Raw genomic sequence first — 21660 nt, forward strand, 5'->3', positions numbered from 1 at the left:
CCTCCTCCTGAAGACGTTGAGCTTCCTTAGCCTGAGCCTCTAGCCACTGATATTCAAGGTCCGCACGAGAGTCCTCCTCTAGCTGGTGATGAAGGGTGTCCTACTCCATCTGCTTTATCCTCTCCTCCAGAATGGCGGTTTGGATGTGGGAGAGAGCCTGAGTGGGAAATGCACTGACAGAGACAGAGGAGGATCCTCAGAAGGTCGCTAACCAACTTCATAGTCGGCTAAATAAGGAGGCAAACGATGATCTGTGCGGGGCCTACTCTGGGGCTCTGGTGCATCTGGAACCACCTTGTCCATATTATTTAATTAGCTGCACTCACTCCGGCTCGAAGGGCCAGTGTAGCAGAGGGTGTAAACCTTCACTTGGAGTTTACTGGTTGAGGCAGCTAATATGGACACAAATGACTCCAATTAGAGAATCTGGCTCCCGAGGAGTGATATATTTTATTCTCTACAAACATGTGCAATGCAATTGCCATTAAGACATACAGATGGCAATGATGGATTTGAACAGAATTATACCAACTGTGGGAGGTTGGGTAGCATGTGTGTGTGTTTGTGTGTGTGTGGTATTAGTTGCATGAACGCACAAGCAGCAAAATGAAATTCGGGAAAGTTTCCATAAATGCCTACCTCTCTCCCAGCGCACATGCCAAACAAAACCAGAAGGCTGTTTTATAGAAAAACCACGCCAGGACCCTAGGCACCACTGACATGCTTTCTCACAAGCACTGTCTAAACATTAGCGCAGCCAGCTTGAAGAGCAATGCATGAGGCAGGAAACTGACACAACGCTGTTAGCCAAAATAAAAACAAACATAGCCAAGCTGGAAGATAAAATCATATCCGACAATCCCGCTGCAATTGTGAACGGCACGGCATTCAGTAGATTCTGCATGGAATTATGGGTCATAAAATCATGACAGGCAGACAGAGAATGAAAATGAAGAGTGCAAAACTGAAACGGCAAATCACAATTTTGGCTATATTACAACATCTCTCCACGAAATAAATATAACTTCTGCACTAATAACGCTACAAATTCATAAGAAATTGTCACATCCTGCTAAATAATTTGCACTTTTGATAGCCTAGAGACTATATTATCATCAAGCCTTCTGTCATATGCAAATTATATAGTAGGCTAACTCGTGCCACCTATTTGTGTGAGGTTCCTGTAGGAATTCACATACGAAGCACAGTAGGTTAAATATTTTTCACTAGGAGTCTGAAGTCGGAATCAGTCGCTGAATGACTCTCGTTCTCCTTTCGCGGGAGTCAGGGAGAGAGCTATGAAGGAATCAATGAACAAATCCAGGAACAAATCCTTTTAGGGAACAGAGTCAAAGGATCTGTGTCCCTGCAAGGACCTGTAACACCCACCACTACCAGGAATGGACAAATAGCATTTTGCTAATGCTGGCAATTTAGTGCCCTGACTTTCCACCAGTCAAGGAGATTTGTTTCTAATGACGGAGAATCGACTTTCTAAACTGAAAGTATAATCACCAGCGTTAGGTTATTCATTGAAACGGTATATTGAAAATTAATTATTTAATCAATTAAATTAGTCAATCACCATTCTTATTAATGATTAATAGTTAATCGATTAACTGTTAATGCCCCTAATTACTATACATAAAACATGTTATATCAGGGAGGTCAAACCTATTTTGGCAATCTTTCCCAAAAACATATTTTGACAGTTTAATTTATATGCATAATGTCATAAATGCTACAGTATAGTCAAATCACAACATAAATCACTAACTTGCCAGAATATACTTAAATTTAGCCGCTTCGCACAGCATTGAATAATTGTCCTTGGAGGAAAGCGACATTAACCAATATTTAGTGGTGACCGTACAGTAAAACTAATATACTGTATGCATTTACTCATATATATTGTTATGGGATGGAAATTTAATGAAATATGTACTCTCAAAATGCTATAGATGCCAAAATGTCTCAGTTTCAAACCATAGCTTCAAAATTCCATTGCAGTTGGGGACTCGTTTCGACCAGGCTTGTGTCCCCTATTTCACCATAATTAAAAAAAAACACCCATTTGAAAAACTGTGACAAAATTCAAACCCTTACACAGCCACAACAGTTAAGGTCACACAGTACACAGCACTACTCACCGCAGGCTCTGGAGTTTACAGTTTGGACTCATCAGTCCAGCACAGAGCAGCTTCACTCCTGAATCTCCCAGGTTATTGTAGCTGAGGTCCAGTCTCTGTAGTTTACAGTTTGGACTCATCAGTCCAGCACAGAGCAGCTTCACTCCTGAATCTCTCAGGTTATTGCAGCTGAGGTCCAGATCTCTCAGGGTTGAGTTTGATGACTGGACAGCTGAGGCCACAATATCGCAGGACTTCTCAGTGAGGTGACAGTTATGCAGTCTGCAGAGAGTTAATATAGTATATTATGAATATTGTGTCTTTACTGTCAATTTTTGTTTAAAACCTCAATTAAAAATAAAGAAAACATTTCACCACTTCAACTAAGTTTCATTTATTTCAGACATGCACTTGATAAGATGAATGTGTGCTCACGAGAGAAACGGCTCCACAGCCAACAAGTCCCTGCTCTCTCGTGCACTCTGTGTGCTGTAATCTCTTTCTCTCTCCCTATGAAAGTCCTGTAATGTGTACTCTGCGGGGTTTGTGTCACATGGCTGTATGGCTATTTAGTGTATAACACAGCACACCACAAAGAATGCACTGACTTTCTGAGGGCTGTATTGTAATGTACCACCCAACCCTTCCAAGCATCTAAAATACATTTTTAACATTCCAAACATTCGCTCAATCATTGACCAATAAAACGCAAGTTGGTGGTGTGCTGGCTTAACGTATGGAGAAAGTAGTAAAGGATGAACACTTTTTTTTTGACTGTTCCCAGGCTTTTCACTGAAGCCTCCCTGCTCTCATAGGAAGCACAGTTGTTATAATTACAAATTTCACAAATAATTCATCTTCAGTTTGATGACAGAATGTAATTCATTCAGTATGAGAAATAATCCACTTCACTGAGGCTACTGTGTCAGTTTAGTCACATGATCAGTTCTAAATGACGCTGTTAGCTCCATACAGATGCACTGCAAAAATAGCTGCCATTGGACTGCGTAAATGAGCACAGCTTGCATTTGAAACAGTCAAACTGAAATTAAATATTTCTCACATCTGTGTCATGCATTCACATGTGTGCCGCATTCATAACGCCACCAAAATAGCAAAATGTGTTGTGGGTTAAGACATGGTCTGGACTGGATTAAATGGAAACACATTATTCAACACCGAACTTGCGCATCTGGGCATACATAAAAACATTCTTTTACTGCTAAAAAAATTGTATTCCGTCATTGCAACAAGATAAAGCCAACAATAGCCGAAGGTATGCCAGTACAGCTGTGAAATATGCTTCTCACTGAACACCAAAATAAAGAAGAGGAATTAAAAAAAAAATGATACCATGTTATTCTACTGTAAATATCTGGGCATTGATATGGAATAAATATACAACCATACCATTGGTTTTACACGTAGAGATGTCCCTTTCAAGACGGAGTGGTCATATACACTTATTTGTGATGCCTGGGTACCTTCCAAAATATCTGTGCTATTTTTTTTTAATTTGAGTGTAATGTAACTGTAATTTTGATATCAATACTTTTAATGGCAGGCCTAGATTTGAATGAATGACTTCAAGACAGTACACTGTATGTGTAAGTAACTTGGAATTTTTGTATGTTGAAAATGTGTTTTTCATCAGATATCATTTCTTTTTGTACTGGGTTTGTTATGAGTTAGTTATAATAGAAAGTAATATAAATGTAGGCTATGAGAGACATGCATGCACATAAATGTACACAAACACACATTCTAGCTGAAAGAAACACATAGGCATAGATTTAATCTTTTTACTTTACCAGTAATGACAAATAAATGAAAGTGTATGTCATTTTTAAATGAAAGTGGTTTTGATGGGCTATTGTACATGACAGACCTACTAATTGTTTGCATGTCGGTAGAGGATATATATAGGGCTAGCTAACAATTTAGAAATATGGCGTTGCAGGGTCGCTACAGTAGTCTAGTTAAGAAGTAGTTACAGTACCAGTATTGGCACAATGCAACCATTTTGACTTTTAAAAAAGCGATATACCAGGCATGGAGAAGTCATTATCTTGCGCCAGTTTCTGTATGACCAGTAATGTTACCTACCAGACAGAAATGCATCACTGATTTTAGTGCTTAATTTCAGAGCCGTCTGTAGTAACATTATACACGCAATCTGTTCTATCTTTAGCAAGGCAGCTAATGTAAAACTTGAAGGCGAAGGTGGAACTGTCTAATGTGTGGGTGTATTTTATTTGGATTTGTGAAATATAAATGAGTTTCCCACAAGGATTTTACAGATGCCAAAGCAATAGTTTACATGTTTTATTTTTAGTTAGCCATCAATCCAGTATAATTAGTTAGAGGATCGCGTGAGTCCGAGGGGGGATGAACCTGCATCTGTTACAAAAAGTTCCAACGGCAACCCAGTGAGCTAAAAGATTGCAGACATTATGGCTGCAAAGGTTTGTACTTTTAAACGTGTACTTGTATATTTGTGTCTGTATCTGATGTTTCTATTGGCTGATATACCTAAATTTCCAATGGGGAGATATATTCTTAGTGGGCCTGGAGCATTTATGATGATGTAATCAGGCAGGAAGACGACGAAGGAAAAAACACAAAATCCCCTAAGTTTGGGGCTTTATTGTGCGGACGTGTGACATTGTTTGTGAATTCTGTCTGTTGAAATGAGGTCAGAAGGTACAGAAATGAATGTTTTTAAGGGCTGAGAGTCTGTGGTCATTGCGGTTATTTCTGAAGGGAACCCTGAAAAGCGCCAAACTCTCTGGGTTGTATAGGTATGGGGCATGCCGCCCCGCCAAAGCGTAACTTGGCGGGATGGCATACCGTACCTGCCATCCCAATTAAAAATTTAAACTATTGCTTTTTCATCTGTATAATCTTTGCGGAAAATCCATCCAAATGATTGCCTCTTAACATTGTTAAAGCTGTCTATTCCTGGTTATTGGCAACTTTCATATTTTGTCAGATGATAAACTGTTTTCTCTTACACTGCACCAAACTAATGTTGCCTGAAGACAAAAGTTTATGTTCAATTTATTAGCGTTATCGAAAGCTGAATAGTTGAAACGAAAGATTACGGCATTTTTTTTGAAACGTTAACGCAGTGTTTTGTGTAGCGACCCGGTTGAAACAGCTAATTTCTCCGATGCAGTTTATTTGCGGTTGATTTAATTAGCGGTATTAATGTGACGAGAAGCGCTTTGTCGTTTGAACACATAACACGCAATTCCTTGAAGAGTCGACACATTTTAGGCGTGACAGTTTAACTGTTACTTGCAAACCGTACTGTTATATTGTCGTTTTTTATCAATAAAAAAATCTATTGCATATATTGTTGGTGCTCCTTCCATTTTGGTGGGTGCTCCTAACCTTTTGAAGTTGGGAGCACTAGGGCTACGAAGTAAAAAAGTTAATTTCGAGCCCTGATATATTATTGAAGCTGCACTTCCCTGGCCTATTGACGGCACAGTAGGGCCTACGTTTACTAACTGCTACATTAGCAGAAGCGTGCCTGTTGGGCCTGCCTGTAAACAGACTGAGCCAGACCGAATTAACTTCTCACACCACCAAAATACCGCGAAGGTTACGTGCCAATTTACGTTTTATTACTATACATACTATTTTTATGATTGGATTAATTAGTAATTGTATTTGATGCAACTTCAGCTGTGTTTCCATTACTTTTCAAAAAATATTATTTTCCATAACTTTTCCAGGGCCAGGAAATTGCATTTTAAATTTCAATGACTTTTCCAGGTTTTTCATGACCGTACGGACCCTGTTGTTAATTTCACTAGCAGGATGTGCAGCTCCTCTGGGATAGCTGCTAGAGTCAGTGTCCAGATGGATAAAATAATACAGAGGTCATGAATTGCTCAGTTGTACTCTGACTGAGGTTTTAGTGTCAGAAAACACTTAGATGGCAGCAGTAGAGTGTCTCTCTCTCCAGGGTGCAATGTCTAGCGTAATAATTACACCCCAGTCAATACGCATATATACTAAATTGTATTCACAAAAACATTCAGGTTACAGGTTTTGAAAATGAATGAAATCAGGAAATTTGTATTCTTCCTGTGACAAAATTCAAACCCTTACACAGCCACAACAGTTAAGGTCACACAGTACACAGCACTACTCACCCCAGTCTCTGTAGTTTAGAGTTTGGACTCATCAGTCCAGCACAGAGCAGCTTCACTCCTGAATCTCCCAGGTTATTGTAGCTGAGGTCCAGATCTCTCAGGGTTGAGTTTGATGACTGGAGAGCAGAGGCCACAATATCGCAGGACTTCTCTGTGAGGTTACAGTTGTTCAGTCTGCAGAGTTAATACAGTATATTATGAATATTGTTTCTTTACTGTCAATTTTTGTTTAATACCACAATTAAAAATAAAGAAAACATTTCACGATTTCATTTATTTCAGACATGCACTTGATAAGATGAATGTATGCTCACGAGAGAAACGGCTCCACAGCCAACAAGTCCCTGCTCTCTCGTGCACTCTGTGTGCTGTAATCTCTTTCTCTCTCCCTATGAAAGTCCTGTAATGTGTACTCTGCGGGGTTTGTGTCACATCTAAGGTGTATGGTTATTTAGTGTATAACACAGCACACCACAAAGAATGCACTGACTTTCTGAGGGCTGTATTGTAATGTACCACCCAACCCTTCCAAGCATCTAAAATACATTTTTAACATTCCAAACGTTTGCTCAATCATTGACCAATAAAATGCAAGTTGGTGGTGTGCTGGCTTAATGTATGGAGAAAGTAGTAAAGGATGAACACTTTTTTTTTTTGACTGTTCCCAGGCTTTTCACTGAAGCCTCCCTGCTCTCATAGGAAGCGCAGTTGTTATAATTACAAATTTCACAAATAATTCATCTTCAGTTTGATGACAGAATGTAATTCATTCAGTATGAGAAATAATCCACTTAACTGAGGCTGCTGTGTCAGTTTAGTCACATGATCAGTTCTAAATGACGCTGTTAGCTCCATACAGATGCACTGCAAAAATAGCTGCCATTGGACTGCGTTAATGAGCACAGCTTGCATTTGAAACAGTCAAACTGAAATTAAATATTTCTCACATCTGTGTCATGCATTCACATGTGTGCCGCATTCATAACGCCACCAAAATAGCAAAATGTGTTGTGGGTTAAGACATGGTCTGGACTGGATTAAATGGAAACACATTATTCAACACCGAACTTGCGCATCTGGGCATACATAAAAACATTCTTTTACTGCTAAAAAAATTGTATTCCGTCATTGCAACAAGATAAAGCCAACAATAGCCGAAGGTATGCCAGTACAGCTGTGAAATATGCTTCTCACTGAACACCAAAATAAAGAAGAGGAATTTAAAAAAAAATGATACCATGTTATTCTACTGTAAATATCTGGGCATTGATATGGAATAAATATACAACCATACCATTGGTTTTACACGTAGAGATGTCCCTTTCAAGACGGAGTGGTCATATACACTTATTTGTGATGCCTGGGTACCTTCCAAAATATCTGTGCTATTTTTTTTAATTTGAGTGTAATGTAACTGTAATTTTGATATCAATACTTTTAATGGCAGGCCTAGATTTGAATGAATGACTTCAAGACAGTACACTGTATGTGTAAGTAACTTGGAATTTTTGTATGTTGAAAATGTGTTTTTCATCAGATATCATTTCTTTTTGTACTGGGTTTGTTATGAGTTAGTTATAATAGAAAGTAATATAAATGTAGGCTATGAGAGACATGCATGCACATAAATGCACACAAACACACATTCTAGCTGAAAGAAACACATAGGCATAGATTTAATCTTTTTACTTTACCAGTAATGACAAATAAATGAAAGTGTATGTCATTTTTAAATGAAAGTGGTTTTGATGGGCTATTGTACATGACAGACCTACTAATTGTTTACATGTCGGTAGAGGATATATATAGGGCTAGCTAACAATTTAGAAATGTGGCGTTGCAGGGTCGCTACAGCAGTCTAGTTAAGAAGTAGTTACAGTACCAGTATTGGCACAATGCAACCATTTTGACTTTTAAAAAAGCGATATACCAGGCATGGAGAAGTCATTATCTTGCGCCAGTTTCTGTACGACCAGTAATGTTACCTACCAGACAGAAATGCATCACTGATTTTAGTGCTTAATTTCAGAGCCGTCTGTAGTAACATTATACACGCAATCTGTTGTATCTTTAGCAAGGCAGCTAATGTAAAACTTGAAGGCTAAGGTGGAACTGTCTAATGTGTGGGTGTATTTTATTTGGATTTGTGAAATATAAATGAGTTTCCCACAAGGATTTTACATATGCCAAAGCAATAGTTTAAATGTTTTATTTTTAGTTAGCCATCAATCCAGTGAAATTAGTTAGAGGATCGCGTGAGTCCGAGGGGGGATGAACCTGCATCTGTTACAAAAAGTTCCAACGGCAACCCAGTGAGCTAAAAGATTGCAGACATTATGGCTGCAAAGGTTTGTACTTTTAAACGTGTACTTGTATATTTGTGTCTGTATCTGATGTTTCTATTGGCTGATATACCTAAATTTCCAATGGGGAGATATATTCTTAGTGGGCCTGGAGCATTTATGATGATGTAATCAGGCAGGAAGACGACGAAGGAAAAAACACAAAATCCCCTAAGTTTGGGGCTTTATTGTGCGGACGTGTGACATTGTTTGTGAATTCTGTCTGTTGAAATGAGGTCAGAAGGTACAGAAATGAATGTTTTTAAGGGCTGAGAGTCTGTGGTCATTGCGGTTATTTCTGAAGGGAACCCTGAAAAGCGCCAAACTCTCTGGGCTGTATAGGTATGGGGCATGCCGCCCCGCCAAAGCGTAACTTGGCGGGATGGCATACCGTACCTGCCATCCCAATTAAAAATTTAAACTATTGCTTTTGCATCTGTATAATCTTTGCGGAAAATCCATCCAAATGATTGCCTCTTAACATTGTTAAAGCTGTCTATTCCTGGTTATTGGCAACTTTCATATTTTGTCAGATGATAAACTGTTTTCTCTTACACTGCACCAAACTAATGTTGCCTGAAGACAAAAGTTTATGTTCAATTTATTAGCGTTATCGAAAGCTGAATAGTTGAAACGAAAGATTACGGCATTTTTTTGAAACGTTAACGCAGTGTTTTGTGTAGCGACCCGGTTGAAACAGCTAATTTCTCCGATGCAGTTTATTTGCGGTTGATTTAATTAGCGGTATTAATGTGACGAGAAGCGCTTTGTCGTTTGAACACATAACACGCAATTCCTTGAAGAGTCGACACATTTTAGGCGTGACAGTTTAACTGTTACTTGCAAACCGTACTGTTATATTGTCGTTTTTTATCAATAAAAAAATCTATTGCATATATTGTTGGTGCTCCTTACATTTTGGTGGGTGCTCCTAACCTTTTGAAGTTGGGAGCACTAGGGCTACGAAGTAAAAAAGTTAATTTCGAGCCCTGATATATTATTGAAGCTGCACTTCCTTGGCCTATTGTCGGCACAGTAGGGCCTACGTTTACTAACTGCTACATTAGCAGAAGCGTGCCTGTTGGGCCTGCCTGTAAACAGACTGAGCCAGACCGAATTAACTTCTCACACCACCAAAATACCGCGAAGGTTACGTGCCAATTTACGTTTTATTACTATACATACTATTTTTATGATTGGATTAATTAGTAATTGTATTTGATGCAACTTCAGCTGTGTTTCCATTACTTTTCAAAAAATATTATTTTCCATAACTTTTCCAGGGCCAGGAAATTGCATTTTAAATTTCAATGACTTTTCCAGGTTTTTCATGACCGTACGGACCCTGTTGTTAATTTCACTAGCAGGATGTGCAGCTCCTCTGGGATAGCTGCTAGAGTCAGTGTCCAGATGGATAAAATAATACAGAGGTCATGAATTGCTCAGTTGTACACTGACTGAGGTTTTAGTGTCAGAAAACACTTAGATGGCAGCAGTAGAGTGTCTCTCTCTCCAGGGTGCAATGTCTAGCGTAATAATTACACCCCAGTCAATACGCATATATACTAAATTGTATTCACAAAAACATTCTGTGGCATACACGCCTGCCACAGGCCACCGAAGTGGCTTTCCTTGGGGCCCTCCAGCACAGAGACACAGGGAGATGATGTTAAAACAGTCCACATTTATTCCACGAGGGTTTGGCAAGATGGTAACGCCAAATGAGCAGATGTAAAAACCCTGTCATGACAGAGAGCTCCTGATGTGGGTGGGGATGGCAGATTTAACCTGTGCGCAGTGATTACCTCACTACGCACAGGTGCAGCCACTCCTGTTCCTGGGTCTAATTAGCCTGGCCAATTATCTAATTCTTAACCAATTATCCAATTGGCCAGGTCTAATCAGCTTGACCCAGGGCAGGTGTGGCTGCTTAAACCAGCCATCCCCACACCACATACCCCCAACGCCAAACTGAGGCCAGGGAGAATCACTGGCCGAAGCCTACCCCGCCCCACTCCCACCCCCAACAAAGCAAAAGACAAACAAAAACACTCCAATCACGCTAAAAAAAAGTCAGGGTGGGTGGCCCCGGAACAGTCCAGTACATGCCGTGACCCTCCTTCGGACGACAAGGCAGCCCTTCTTCCTCCTCCCTCCCGGAGCACGGGAAGTCCTGGGCTGCTCTGCTGGCTGGTGGGGGCGTCACCGGCTTGGGCTGTTCCAGGGGCTGTAGTGGGGTGGCTGGGCTGGTGGGCTGGTGGACTGGCCTTGTGGTGCTGGGGACCAGGAACCCTCGTGGCTGTGGTGGCCGCCAGTCGGCTCTGCTGGCGGGCGGCTGCAGGCTTATCCCCTCATGGGCTCCGGGCAAACCAACCAGGCCAAAACAAAGAACTAAAAACAACCAAACGGACGAGAAAGGAAGCAAAACGGCGCGGCCACCACTTGTGCGCCGCCCGTGGCTGACCCGCCTTCCCGGCCAAGTCCAGCTCACGGCGCGACCACCTCTCCTGCACCGCCCGTCGCTGACCTGCCTTCTCGGCCAGGTGCAGCTCCTCAGCGTCCCAGCTGAGGATTGCTTCCTTCCCCTCCCTGGTCATCTTCCGCTCCCCATTTCTGGCCCGGAGGATCCGCCCGAAGCCCTGTCGGGAACACCTCAGCCGCCCCTCCTCCAGTGTGCTTCCTGGCTGGCCCTCCTGTGCCTCTTTGCTGTGCCGGAGGAGCCCCACGTTGGGCGCCACTGTGGCAAACACGCCTGCCACAGGCCACCTAAGTGGCTTTCCTTGGGGCCCTCCAGCACAGAGACACAGGGAGATGATGTTAAAACAGTCCACATTTATTCCACGAGGGTTTGGCAAGATGGTAACGCCAAATGAGCAGATGTAAAAACCCTGTCATGACAGAGAGCTCCTGATGTGGGTGGGGATGGCAGATTTAACCTGTGCGCAGTGATTACCTCACTACGCACAGGTGCAGCCACTCCTGTTCCTGGGTCTAATTAGCCTGGCCAATTATCTAATTCTTAACCAATTATCCAATTGGCCAGGTCTAATCAGCTTGACCCAGGGCAGGTGTGGCTGCTTAAACCAGCCATCCCCACACCACACATTCAGGTTACAGGTTTTGAAAATGAATGAAATCAGGAAATTTGTATTCTTCCTGTGACAAAATTCAAACCCTTACACAGCCACAACAGTTAAGGTCACACAGTACACAGCACTACTCACCCCAGTCTCTGTAGTTTAGAGTTTGGACTCATCAGTCCAGCACAGAGCAGCTTCACTCCTGAATCTCTCAGGTTATTGTAGCTGAGGTCCAGATCTCTCAGGGTTGAGTTTGATGACTGGAGAGCAGAGGCCACAATATCGCAGGACTTCTCTGTGAGGTTACAGTTGTTCAGTCTGCAGAGTTAATACAGTATATTATGAATATTGTTTCTTTACTGTCAATTTTTGTTTAATACCACAATTAAAAATAAAGAAAACATTTCACGATTTCATTTATTTCAGACATGCACGTGATAAGATGAATGTATGCTCATGAGAGAAACGGCTCCACAGCCAACAAGTCCCTGCTCTCTCGTGCACTCTGTGTGCTGTAATCTCTTTCTCTCTCCCTATGAAAGTCCTGTAATGTGTACTCTGCGGGGTTTGTGTCACATCTAAGGTGTATGGTTATTTAGTGTATAACACAGCACACCACAAAGAATGCACTGACTTTCTGAGGGCTGTATTGTAATGTACCACCCAACCCTTCCAAGCATCTAAAATACATTTTTAACATTCCAAACGTTCGCTCAATCATTGACCAATAAAATGCAAGTTGGTGGTGTGCTGGCTTAATGTATGGAGAAAGTAGTAAAGGATGAACACTTTTTTTTTTGACTGTTCCCAGGCTTTTCACTGAAGCCTCCCTGCTCTCATAGGAAGCGCAGTTGTTATAATTACAAATTTCACAAATAATTCATCTTCAGTTTGATGACAGAATGTAATTCATTCAGTATGAGAAATAATCCACTTCACTGAGGCTACTGTGTCAGTTTAGTCACATGATCAGTTCTAAATGATGCTGTTAGCTCCATACAGATGCAATGCAAAAATAGCTGCCATTGGACTGCGTAAATGAGCACAGCTTGCATTTGAAACAGTCAAACTGAAATTAAATATTTCTCACATCTGTGTCATGCATTCACATGTGTGCCGCATTCATAACGCCACCAAAATAGCAAAATGTGCTCTGAGTTAAGACCTGGTCTGGATTGGTTTAAATCAGGGGTGGGCAATTATTTTTTACATGGGGCCACATGAGAACAAGAAAATATTATGGAGGGCCGGACCAAAAGGCTGGACAAAAGTCTGCATAATATTAATTGTTTTGATTAGTTGGTAAGACTGGTAAGAGTATAAGTTAAAATTGAGCAATGAAAAAGAGAGGTTGTCTTAGGAAAAATGACATTTACTCAATAAAATTTCCTAAAATAATGGTTAACAAAATGTGAACATTTGAACAGTTTTTGATTCATTACATTAGTGACCATTTTCAGCCAAATTCAGTAAGATACATCATATTAGAAAAATAATGATGCCTACATTTGTAGTTAAAACATTTTCACTTGTCACTCATTCTGCGTTTTTCAGTTTTTTCTTGTTCAGTGAGAGAAATCTAGTCTCTGTTGGTCTTTAACAAGTGCATCAAAGTCAGGGTGAATGTTTGAGGTTGAGATGCGAAGCACAGCTGACAGATGATCATCAGTGAGAAAGGATCTGTATCTGGACTTATTAAACTTCATCACTGAGAATGTTTGTTCACATATGTAGGTAGATCCAAAGAGAACAAACATCTTCTGAGCATGTCTCCTCATGTTTGGAAACTTCTCTTGCTTAAGAGAAGAGTAGAATTGCAGCAGTGGTTGTGACTTAAAGTGCTCTGTGAGTACTGCATCAGACTGCAGGTCAATGAGTTCCAGCTGGACATCACTAGGCACATCATCCACATTGCAGGTAAATGGAGAGGAAATCAAGTGCATTTCACTCTCCATTGTTCTGAAATCTTTAAATCGCCTTGAAAACTCATCATGCAGTGCTCCTAACATGGATGAGTACCTGCGGAGGTTATCATCTGATGGTGTGACTTCTTTCAGGGTTTGCATGTGAGTAAGATTGTTGCTCTCCAGTTGCCTCGAAAGAAACTGTAACTTCGTCATGAAAGCCTTCACTAGGTTGTGCATTTCATGGATGAAAAGGCCCTTGCCTTGCAGTTTGGTGTTCAGTGCAGTCATCAGTGCGGTCACATCAACAGCAAATGCAAAATCTGCCATCCACTTCTCATCTGAGAGCTCTGGGATGTCTCTGCCTTTCTTTTCACAAAACTCTCGGATTTCTGCTTTCAGATCCCAGACTCTTTTTAGCACTTTACCCAGACTGAGCCATCTCACAGCTGTGTGATAGCTGATATCAACATGTTCTGTCTCGTGCTCCTCTAAAAGTGCAACAAACTGCCTGTGATTCAATGCTCGTGCCCTAATAAAGTTAACTATTTTAGTTACAACATCAATCACATTGTCAATTTTAAGCACTGACTTGCACAACACATGCTGATGTAAAATACAATGCAAAAATACTACTTTCTGATCTGCGTTGTTTTCAGTCACTTTATCTTGCAAACGTTTCAACAGCCCGACATTTTTCCCTGTTAAATTTGGACAACCGTCCGTTGTAACACCCGTCAGTCTGTCCCATTTCAGTCCCAGCGTGTCCATGCATGCATTTACCTCCGTGAACAAATCGCTCCCCGTCGTTGTCCCTTTCATTGAGCGCATTGCTGCCAGCTCCTCTGTAATCTTGAAGTCCGTTATCCCACGGACAAATACAAGTAGCTGGGCTGTGTCACGGACATCACAGCTCTCGTCCAAAGCCAAAGAGAAAAAGTCAAAATTTGCCACATCACGTTGCAGCTGAAGTTCCAAATTTACCGCAATGTCCTCGATCCTTCTTGTCACGGTGCGCCTGGACAGCGGGACGTGCTCAAAAGCTTCTTTTTTTTCAGGACATAGTAGGGCTGCAGAGTCCACCAAGCACTCTTTTACGAACTCGCCCTCTGAGAATGGCTTACTGTTTTTAGCGATTTTGTGGGAAATTACAAAGCTGGTCCTGGTTGCTGCATCCCTGGATGTGTGAAGCTTTGTAAAAAATCCTTGCTGTTTTTGTAGCTTAACGACCAAATCTTCCGATATCCGCGCCATTTCAGCATTATTCAAGAGCCGCACACGCACAGAGCCGAAAAGTTTTTTTAGCAGTTTTTTCAGCTCTGTGGTAACACGCATCACGTACGTACCTTACGTCCCTATGCACTACGTAAAAAACACTGGGTGTATAACTTCAAAATAAAAGCCATGCACATTTAATCCACGTATGAGGTAATAAGAAAATACGAAAAAAAAAAAAAAAAGTTTATTTTGTAATTTCTTATGAACCTTACGCGGGCCGGTCAGAGTCAACCAAAGGGCCGCATCCGGCCCGCGGGCCGTAAAATGCCCAGGTCTGGTTTAAATGGAAACTAATGAACGCTGGTGCAAAACCGCCTTAGTGAGAGAGAGACTATGCACCAAGGATACTGAACTGCTTTCTGTTTCCATGCGTCCATTCTACCTGCCTCAGGAATTTCCGCAGATTTTTGTGACTGTGGTCTATATTCACCCCAAGGCAAACAAAAGCATCGCCTCTGAACTGATCCTACAGATTGTGCAGAAACTACAGTTGCTGTCCCCCGATTCTCCTAATTTAATTCTGGGAGACTTCAACCACTGTTCGCTGGACAAAACTCTCAGGAGCTTTTACAAATATGTGTCTAGCCCAACCACTTGCGCCTCTACATCATGAAACCTATGCACTTGTTGTACGTCGCTCTGGATAAGAGCGTCTGCTAAATGCATATAATGTAATGTAATGTAACCAGAAATGGCAAAATACTAGACCAGTGTTATGGCTCAATTAAAGGAGCTTACAAATCCGTCATACTCCCCCCGCTGGGCACGGCTGACCACAACTGTGTGCAACTTATTTCAGCATATCGCACATGCCTACAGAGGGGGAAAGTGTTCACCAGAAAGGTGAAACTCTGGTCGGAGGAGGCAACGCTGACGCTGCAAGGCTGTCTGGACTGCACGGCATGGGAGGAGTTCATCGAATCATCTCGGGACATTAACAAACTCACAGAAGTGGTCAGCTCATGGGTATCATATTGCGAGGACATTGTTATCCCTGAAAAGGTAGTTAAGATCTATTCGAACAGTAAACCCTGGGTGAGTAAACACCTTAAAGTGTTATTAAACAAGAAAAAAGTGCATTTAAGCAAGGTAATTTCTCTGAGCTAAATGTTTTACAAAAAGAGATTAAACGTGAAATTCAGAGGGCTAAATTGGGCTACAAACAAAATGTTGAATACAAACTGAGCAAGAACAGTTTAGGCTCAGCCTGGGACAGTGTCAGGACCATGGTTGGGTTAAATGACAAAGTAAATAAAAAGGTGGCTTTAGAAGGCTTTCCATCAGATCTGGCTCTGGCTCATGAGTTTAATATGTTTTATTCAAGATTTGATGTGCATGATTTTAGCAACGAAACTGCTGTTTTAAAACACAACCTACTGAACTCTAGTCAATCTGTCTCTTCCTTTTCTGTACACAGTGTTGTGAATACTTTTAAACACTGTAAAGCCAGAACTAGCCCTGGCCCTGATAACACTGGTAGCCGTATGCTGTCCCGCTGTGCTGATCAAATAGGCCCTATTTTTAATTATATTTTTAATATGTCATTCTGCCAGCAAACGGTCCCTGAACTATGGAAACAATCTACAATAGTTCCCATTGCAAAAAATAGCCACCCTAAGACTCTGAATGACTACAGGCCTGTAGCCTTGACCTCTCTTGTTATGAAATAATTTGAAAAGTTGATTAAAAAGGAACTTCTGGATAGGACGGAGCATCATCTCGACCCGTTACAGTTTGCATACCAGGGGGGTCCAGGATGGAACTATAACTCTGCCCAACTTCATCTATAAGCACTTAGAGGGTAGTAAGAACCATGCCAGACTGTTGTTCGTGGACTTCTTATCAGCTTTTAACACCAGACAGCCTCACCTGCTGGTGCAGAAGCTTGCTGAGCGTTTTGGGTTGGGCACTAACATTGTTGGCTGGATCTTGGACTTCCTCACCAACAGATCTCAGAGTGAGAGTGAATGGACATTTCTCTGGACTAACTTTTACATCAACTGGCTCTCCCCAGGGCTGTCCTCTCTCCTCTCCTATATATCCTGTACACTAATGACTGCCGCAGTGAGTTTGAAAACCATCACATTGTGAAGTTTGCAGATGATACGGTTATAGTGAGCCTGATGAAAGAGGAGGAAATGTCCCATGGGCCGGTCACAGATTATTTTTTAAGATGGTGTCAAAAAGCCTGTTTAGAATTAAATGTGACAAAGACCAAGGATATGTGTATTGATTTTAGACGTCATCACTCCAACCCTGTCAACACTAAAATTAATGGTCAGGATGTAGAAATTGTTGAGTCATATAAGTACTTGGGCATCATAATTGATAATAAGCTGAGTTTTGATTGTAACACCAATATGTTGTGTAAAAAAAGCCAGCAGCGCCTTTTCTGTCTGAGGAAGCTGGCTAAGTTCAATGTTGACAGGTCCCTGATGACTTTGTTTTACAGATCTTTTATTGAATCGATTTTTACTTTTTCTTTTATCTGTTGGTATGCTTCTCTTAATTTAAAACAGAAAAATGCATTAACAAAGGTGATCAAGGTCTGTAGCAGTATGACGGGTACTCAACAGAAAAGTCTGTCTGATTTGTATAACAAACAGTTGTTAAAGAAAGCAGAATCCATCCTGTCTGACAGCACCCACCCCCTGCACCTAGAGTTTCAGACCTTGCCTTCGGGTTTCCGCTTCAAATACCCATTAGCCAAAACCAACAGATACAAACACTCCTTCATACTATCAGCCATTTCACTGCTGAACTCCAATAGAAAAAGGTAATACCAGCTGACCACCCAACCAGGCTTGATAATATTATGCACTTTATGTTTTTACAAAAATGTATTTTTATGTTTTTACTGTATTCTATGTTTTTACTTGAATTCTATGATTTTTACTGCATTTTATGTTTTTACTTGTATTCTATGTTTTTACTTTGTATTATATGTTATATTAATTGCCTTGGTACTGTTTCACTGCTGCACAACCAATTGCCCCACTGGGGACAAATAAAGTTCTACTTGACATTATTCAACACCGAACTTGCGCATCTGGGCATACATAAAAACATTCTTTTACCGCTAAAAATTGGTATTACATCATTGCAACAAGGTAAAGCCAACAATAGCTGAAGGTATGCCAGTACAGCTGTGAAAAATGCTGCTCACTGAACACTTAAATAAAGAAGAGGAATTTTTAAAAATTGCCATGTCATTATACTGTCAATATCTGGGCATTAATATAAAATAAACATACAACCTTACCATTGGATTTACACGTAGAGATGTCCCTTTCAAGACTGAGGGGTCATATATTGTCTTGGACAATCCGTTTGTGAAAAATACACTTATTTGTGATGCCTGGGTACCTTGCAAAATTGCTGTGCTATTTTTTTTAAATTGAGTGGAATATAACTGTAATTTTGATATCAATACTTTTAATGGCAGGCCTAGATTTGAATGAATGACTTAAAGACAGTACACTGTATGTGTAAGTAACTTGGCATTTTTGTATGTTGAAAATGTGTTTTTCATCAGATATCATTTCTTTTTGTACTGGGTTTGTTATGAGTAATTGATAATAGCAATTCATATAAATTAGGCTATGAGAAACATGCGTGCATATAAATGCACGCAAACACACATTCTAGCTGAAAGAAACACATAGGCATAGATTTAATGTTTTTACTTTACCAGTAATGACAAATAAATGAAAGTGTATGTCATTTTTAAATTAAAGTGGTTTTGATGGGCTATTGTACATGACAGACCTACAAACTGTCTGCATGTCGGTAGAGGATATATATAGGGCTAGCTAACATTAATTTAGAAATATGTCGTTGCAGGGTCTCTACAGTAGTCTAGTTAAGTAGTAGTTACAGTACCAGTAATAGCACAATGCAACCATTTTGACTTCTAAAAAAGCGATATACCAGGCATGGAGAAGTCATTATCTTGCGCCAGTTTCTGACGACCAGTAATGTTACCTACCAGACAGAAATGCAACACTGGTTTTAGTGCTTAATTTCAGAGCCGTCTGTAGTAACATTATACACAAGATCTGTTGTATCTTTAGCAAGGTAGCTAATGTAAAACTTGAAGGCGAAGGTGGAACTGTCTAAAGTGTGGGTGTATGTTATTTGGATTTGTGAAATATAAATGAGTTTCCCACAAGGATTTTACAGATGCCAAAGCAATAGTTTAAATGTTTTATTTTTAGTTAGCCATCAATCCAGTGTAATTAGTTAGAGGATCGCGTGAGTCCGAGGGGGGATGAACCTGCATCTGTTACAAAAAGTTCCAACGGCAACCCAGTGAGCTAAAAGACTGCAGACATTATGGCTGCAAAGTTTTGTACTTTGTACCCGGAGTGTAGCACAGTGGGTAAGGAACTGGGCTTGTAACCGAAAGGTTGCAGGTTCGATTCCTGGGAAAGGACACTGCCGTTGTACCCTTGAGCAAGGTACTTAACCGCAATTGCTTAAGTATATATCCAGCTGTATAAATGGATACAATGTAAAATGCTATGTAAAAGTTGTGTAAGTCGCTCTGGATAAGAGCGTCTGCTAAATGCCTGTAATGTAATGTAAATGTGTACTTGTATATTTGTGTGTGTATCTGATGTTTCTATTGGCTGATATCTAAATTTCCAATGGGGAGATTATTATTGAAGGGAACCCTGAAAAGTGCCAAACTCTCTGGGCTGTATAGGTATGGGGCATGCCGCCCCGCCAAGGCGTACCTTGGCGGGATGGCATACCGTACCTGCCATCCCAATTAAACATTTAAACTATTGCTTTTGCATCTGTATAACCTTTGTGGAAAATCCATCCGAATGATTGCCTCTTAACATTGTTAAAGCTGACTATTCCTGGTTATTGGCAACTTTCATATTTTGTCATATGATAAACTGTTTTCTCTTACACTGCACTAAACTACATGGCTCACTTATACGCTGAATGAAGTGTGCATCTCTGTAAGAACCAATCACTGCATTGGCCTCGATAATAAAGTTTTGGGGCAACACCCTTACTGTGTTACTCGCTGGGCATATTTGTTAATTTCACTAGCAGGATGTGCAGCTCCTCTGGGACAGCTGCTAGAGTCAGTGTCCAGATGGATAAAATAATACAGAGGTCATGAATTGCTCACTTGTACGCTGACTGAGGTTTTAGTGTCAGAGAACACTTAGATGGCAGCAGTAGAGTGTTTCTCTCTCCAGGGTGCAGTGTCTAGCGATAATTTCATATGAGCACACCCCAGTCAATACGCATATATGCTAAATTGTATTCACACAAACATTCAGGTTACAGGTTTTGAAAATGAATGAAATCAGGAAATTTGTTTTCTTCCCTGTGACAAAATTCAAACCCTTACACAGCCACAGCAGTTAAGGTCACACAGTACACAGCACTACTCACCCCAGTCTCTCTAGTTTACAGTTTGGACTCATCAGTCCAACACAGAGCAGCTTCACTCCTGAATCTCTCAGGTTATTGCAGCTGAGGTCCAGATCTCTCAGGGTTGAGTTTGATGACTGGACTGCTGAGGCCACAATATCGCAGGACTTCTCTGTGAGGTTACAGTTGTTCAGTCTGCAGAGAGTTAATATAGTATATTATGAATATTGTTTCTTTACTGTCAATTTTTGTTTAATACCACAATTAAAAATAAAGAAAACATTTCACCACTTCAACTAAGTTTCATTTATTTCAGACATGCACTTGATAAGATGAATGTGTGCTCACGAGAGAAACGGCTCCACAGGCAACAAGTCCCTGCTCTCTCGTGCACTCTGTGTGCTGTAATCTCTTTCTCTCTCCCTATAAATCCTGTAATGTCTACTCTGTGGGGTTTGTGTCACATCCAAGGTGTATGGCTATTTAGTGTATAACACAGCACACCACAAAGAATGCACTGACTTTCTGAGGGCTGTATTGTAATGTACTACCCAACCCTTCCAAGCATCTAAAATACATTTTTAACATTCCAAACGTTCGCTCAATCATTGACCAATAAAATGCAAGTTGGTGGTGTGCTGGCTTAATGTATGGAGAAAGTAGTAAAGGATGAACACTTTTTTTGACTGTTCCCAGGCTTTTCACTGAAGCCTCCCTGCTCTCATAGGAAGCGCAGTTGTTATAATTACAAATTTCACAAATAATTCATCTTCAGTTTGATGACAGAATGTAATTAATTCAGTATTAGAAATAATCCACTTCACTGAGGCTACTGCGTCACTTCAGTCACATGATCAGTTCTAAATGACGCTGTTAGCTCCATACAGATGCACTGCAAAAATAGCTGCCATTGGACTGCGTAAATGAGCACAGCTTGCATTTGAAACAGTCAAACTGAAATTAAATATTTCTCACATCTTTGTCATGCAGTCACATGTGTGCCGCATTCATAACGCCACCAAAATAGCAAAATGTGCTATGAGTTAATACCTGGTCTGGATTGGTTTAAATGGAAACACATTATTCAACACCGAAATTGTGCATCTGGGCATACATAAAAACATTCTTTTACTGCTAAAAATTTGTACTCCATCATTGCAACAAGATAAAGCCAACAATAGCCGAAGGTATGCCAGTACAGCTGTGAAAAATGCTGCTCACTGAACACTTAAATAAGGAAGAGGAATTTTAAAAAATTATACCATGTCATTCTACTTTCAATATCTTGGCATTAATATGGAATAAATATACAACCTTACCATTGGTTTTATGTGTAGAGATGTCCCTTTCAAGACTGAGTGGTC

The 21660-nt window shown here is 40.6% G+C and overlaps 1 protein-coding gene across 1 annotated transcript in view; it reads right to left on the reverse strand.

Moving 5' to 3' along the window:
- LOC118209905 (NACHT, LRR and PYD domains-containing protein 3-like) overlaps positions 1–21660 on the reverse strand; it is a gene marked incomplete at its 3' end in the record, with an annotated part of 50138 nt that overhangs the window by 9472 nt on the left and 19006 nt on the right. The window contains exon 8 of the mRNA XM_035385629.1: positions 20318–20491. Coding sequence (XP_035241520.1) covers positions 20318–20491 — 174 coding nt within the window. The remainder of the gene's footprint in view (positions 1–20317; positions 20492–21660) is intronic.

The sequence above is a fragment of the Anguilla anguilla genome, chromosome 12 (genome assembly GCF_013347855.1).
Source record: "Anguilla anguilla isolate fAngAng1 chromosome 12, fAngAng1.pri, whole genome shotgun sequence".
Lineage (NCBI taxonomy): Eukaryota > Metazoa > Chordata > Actinopteri > Anguilliformes > Anguillidae > Anguilla > Anguilla anguilla.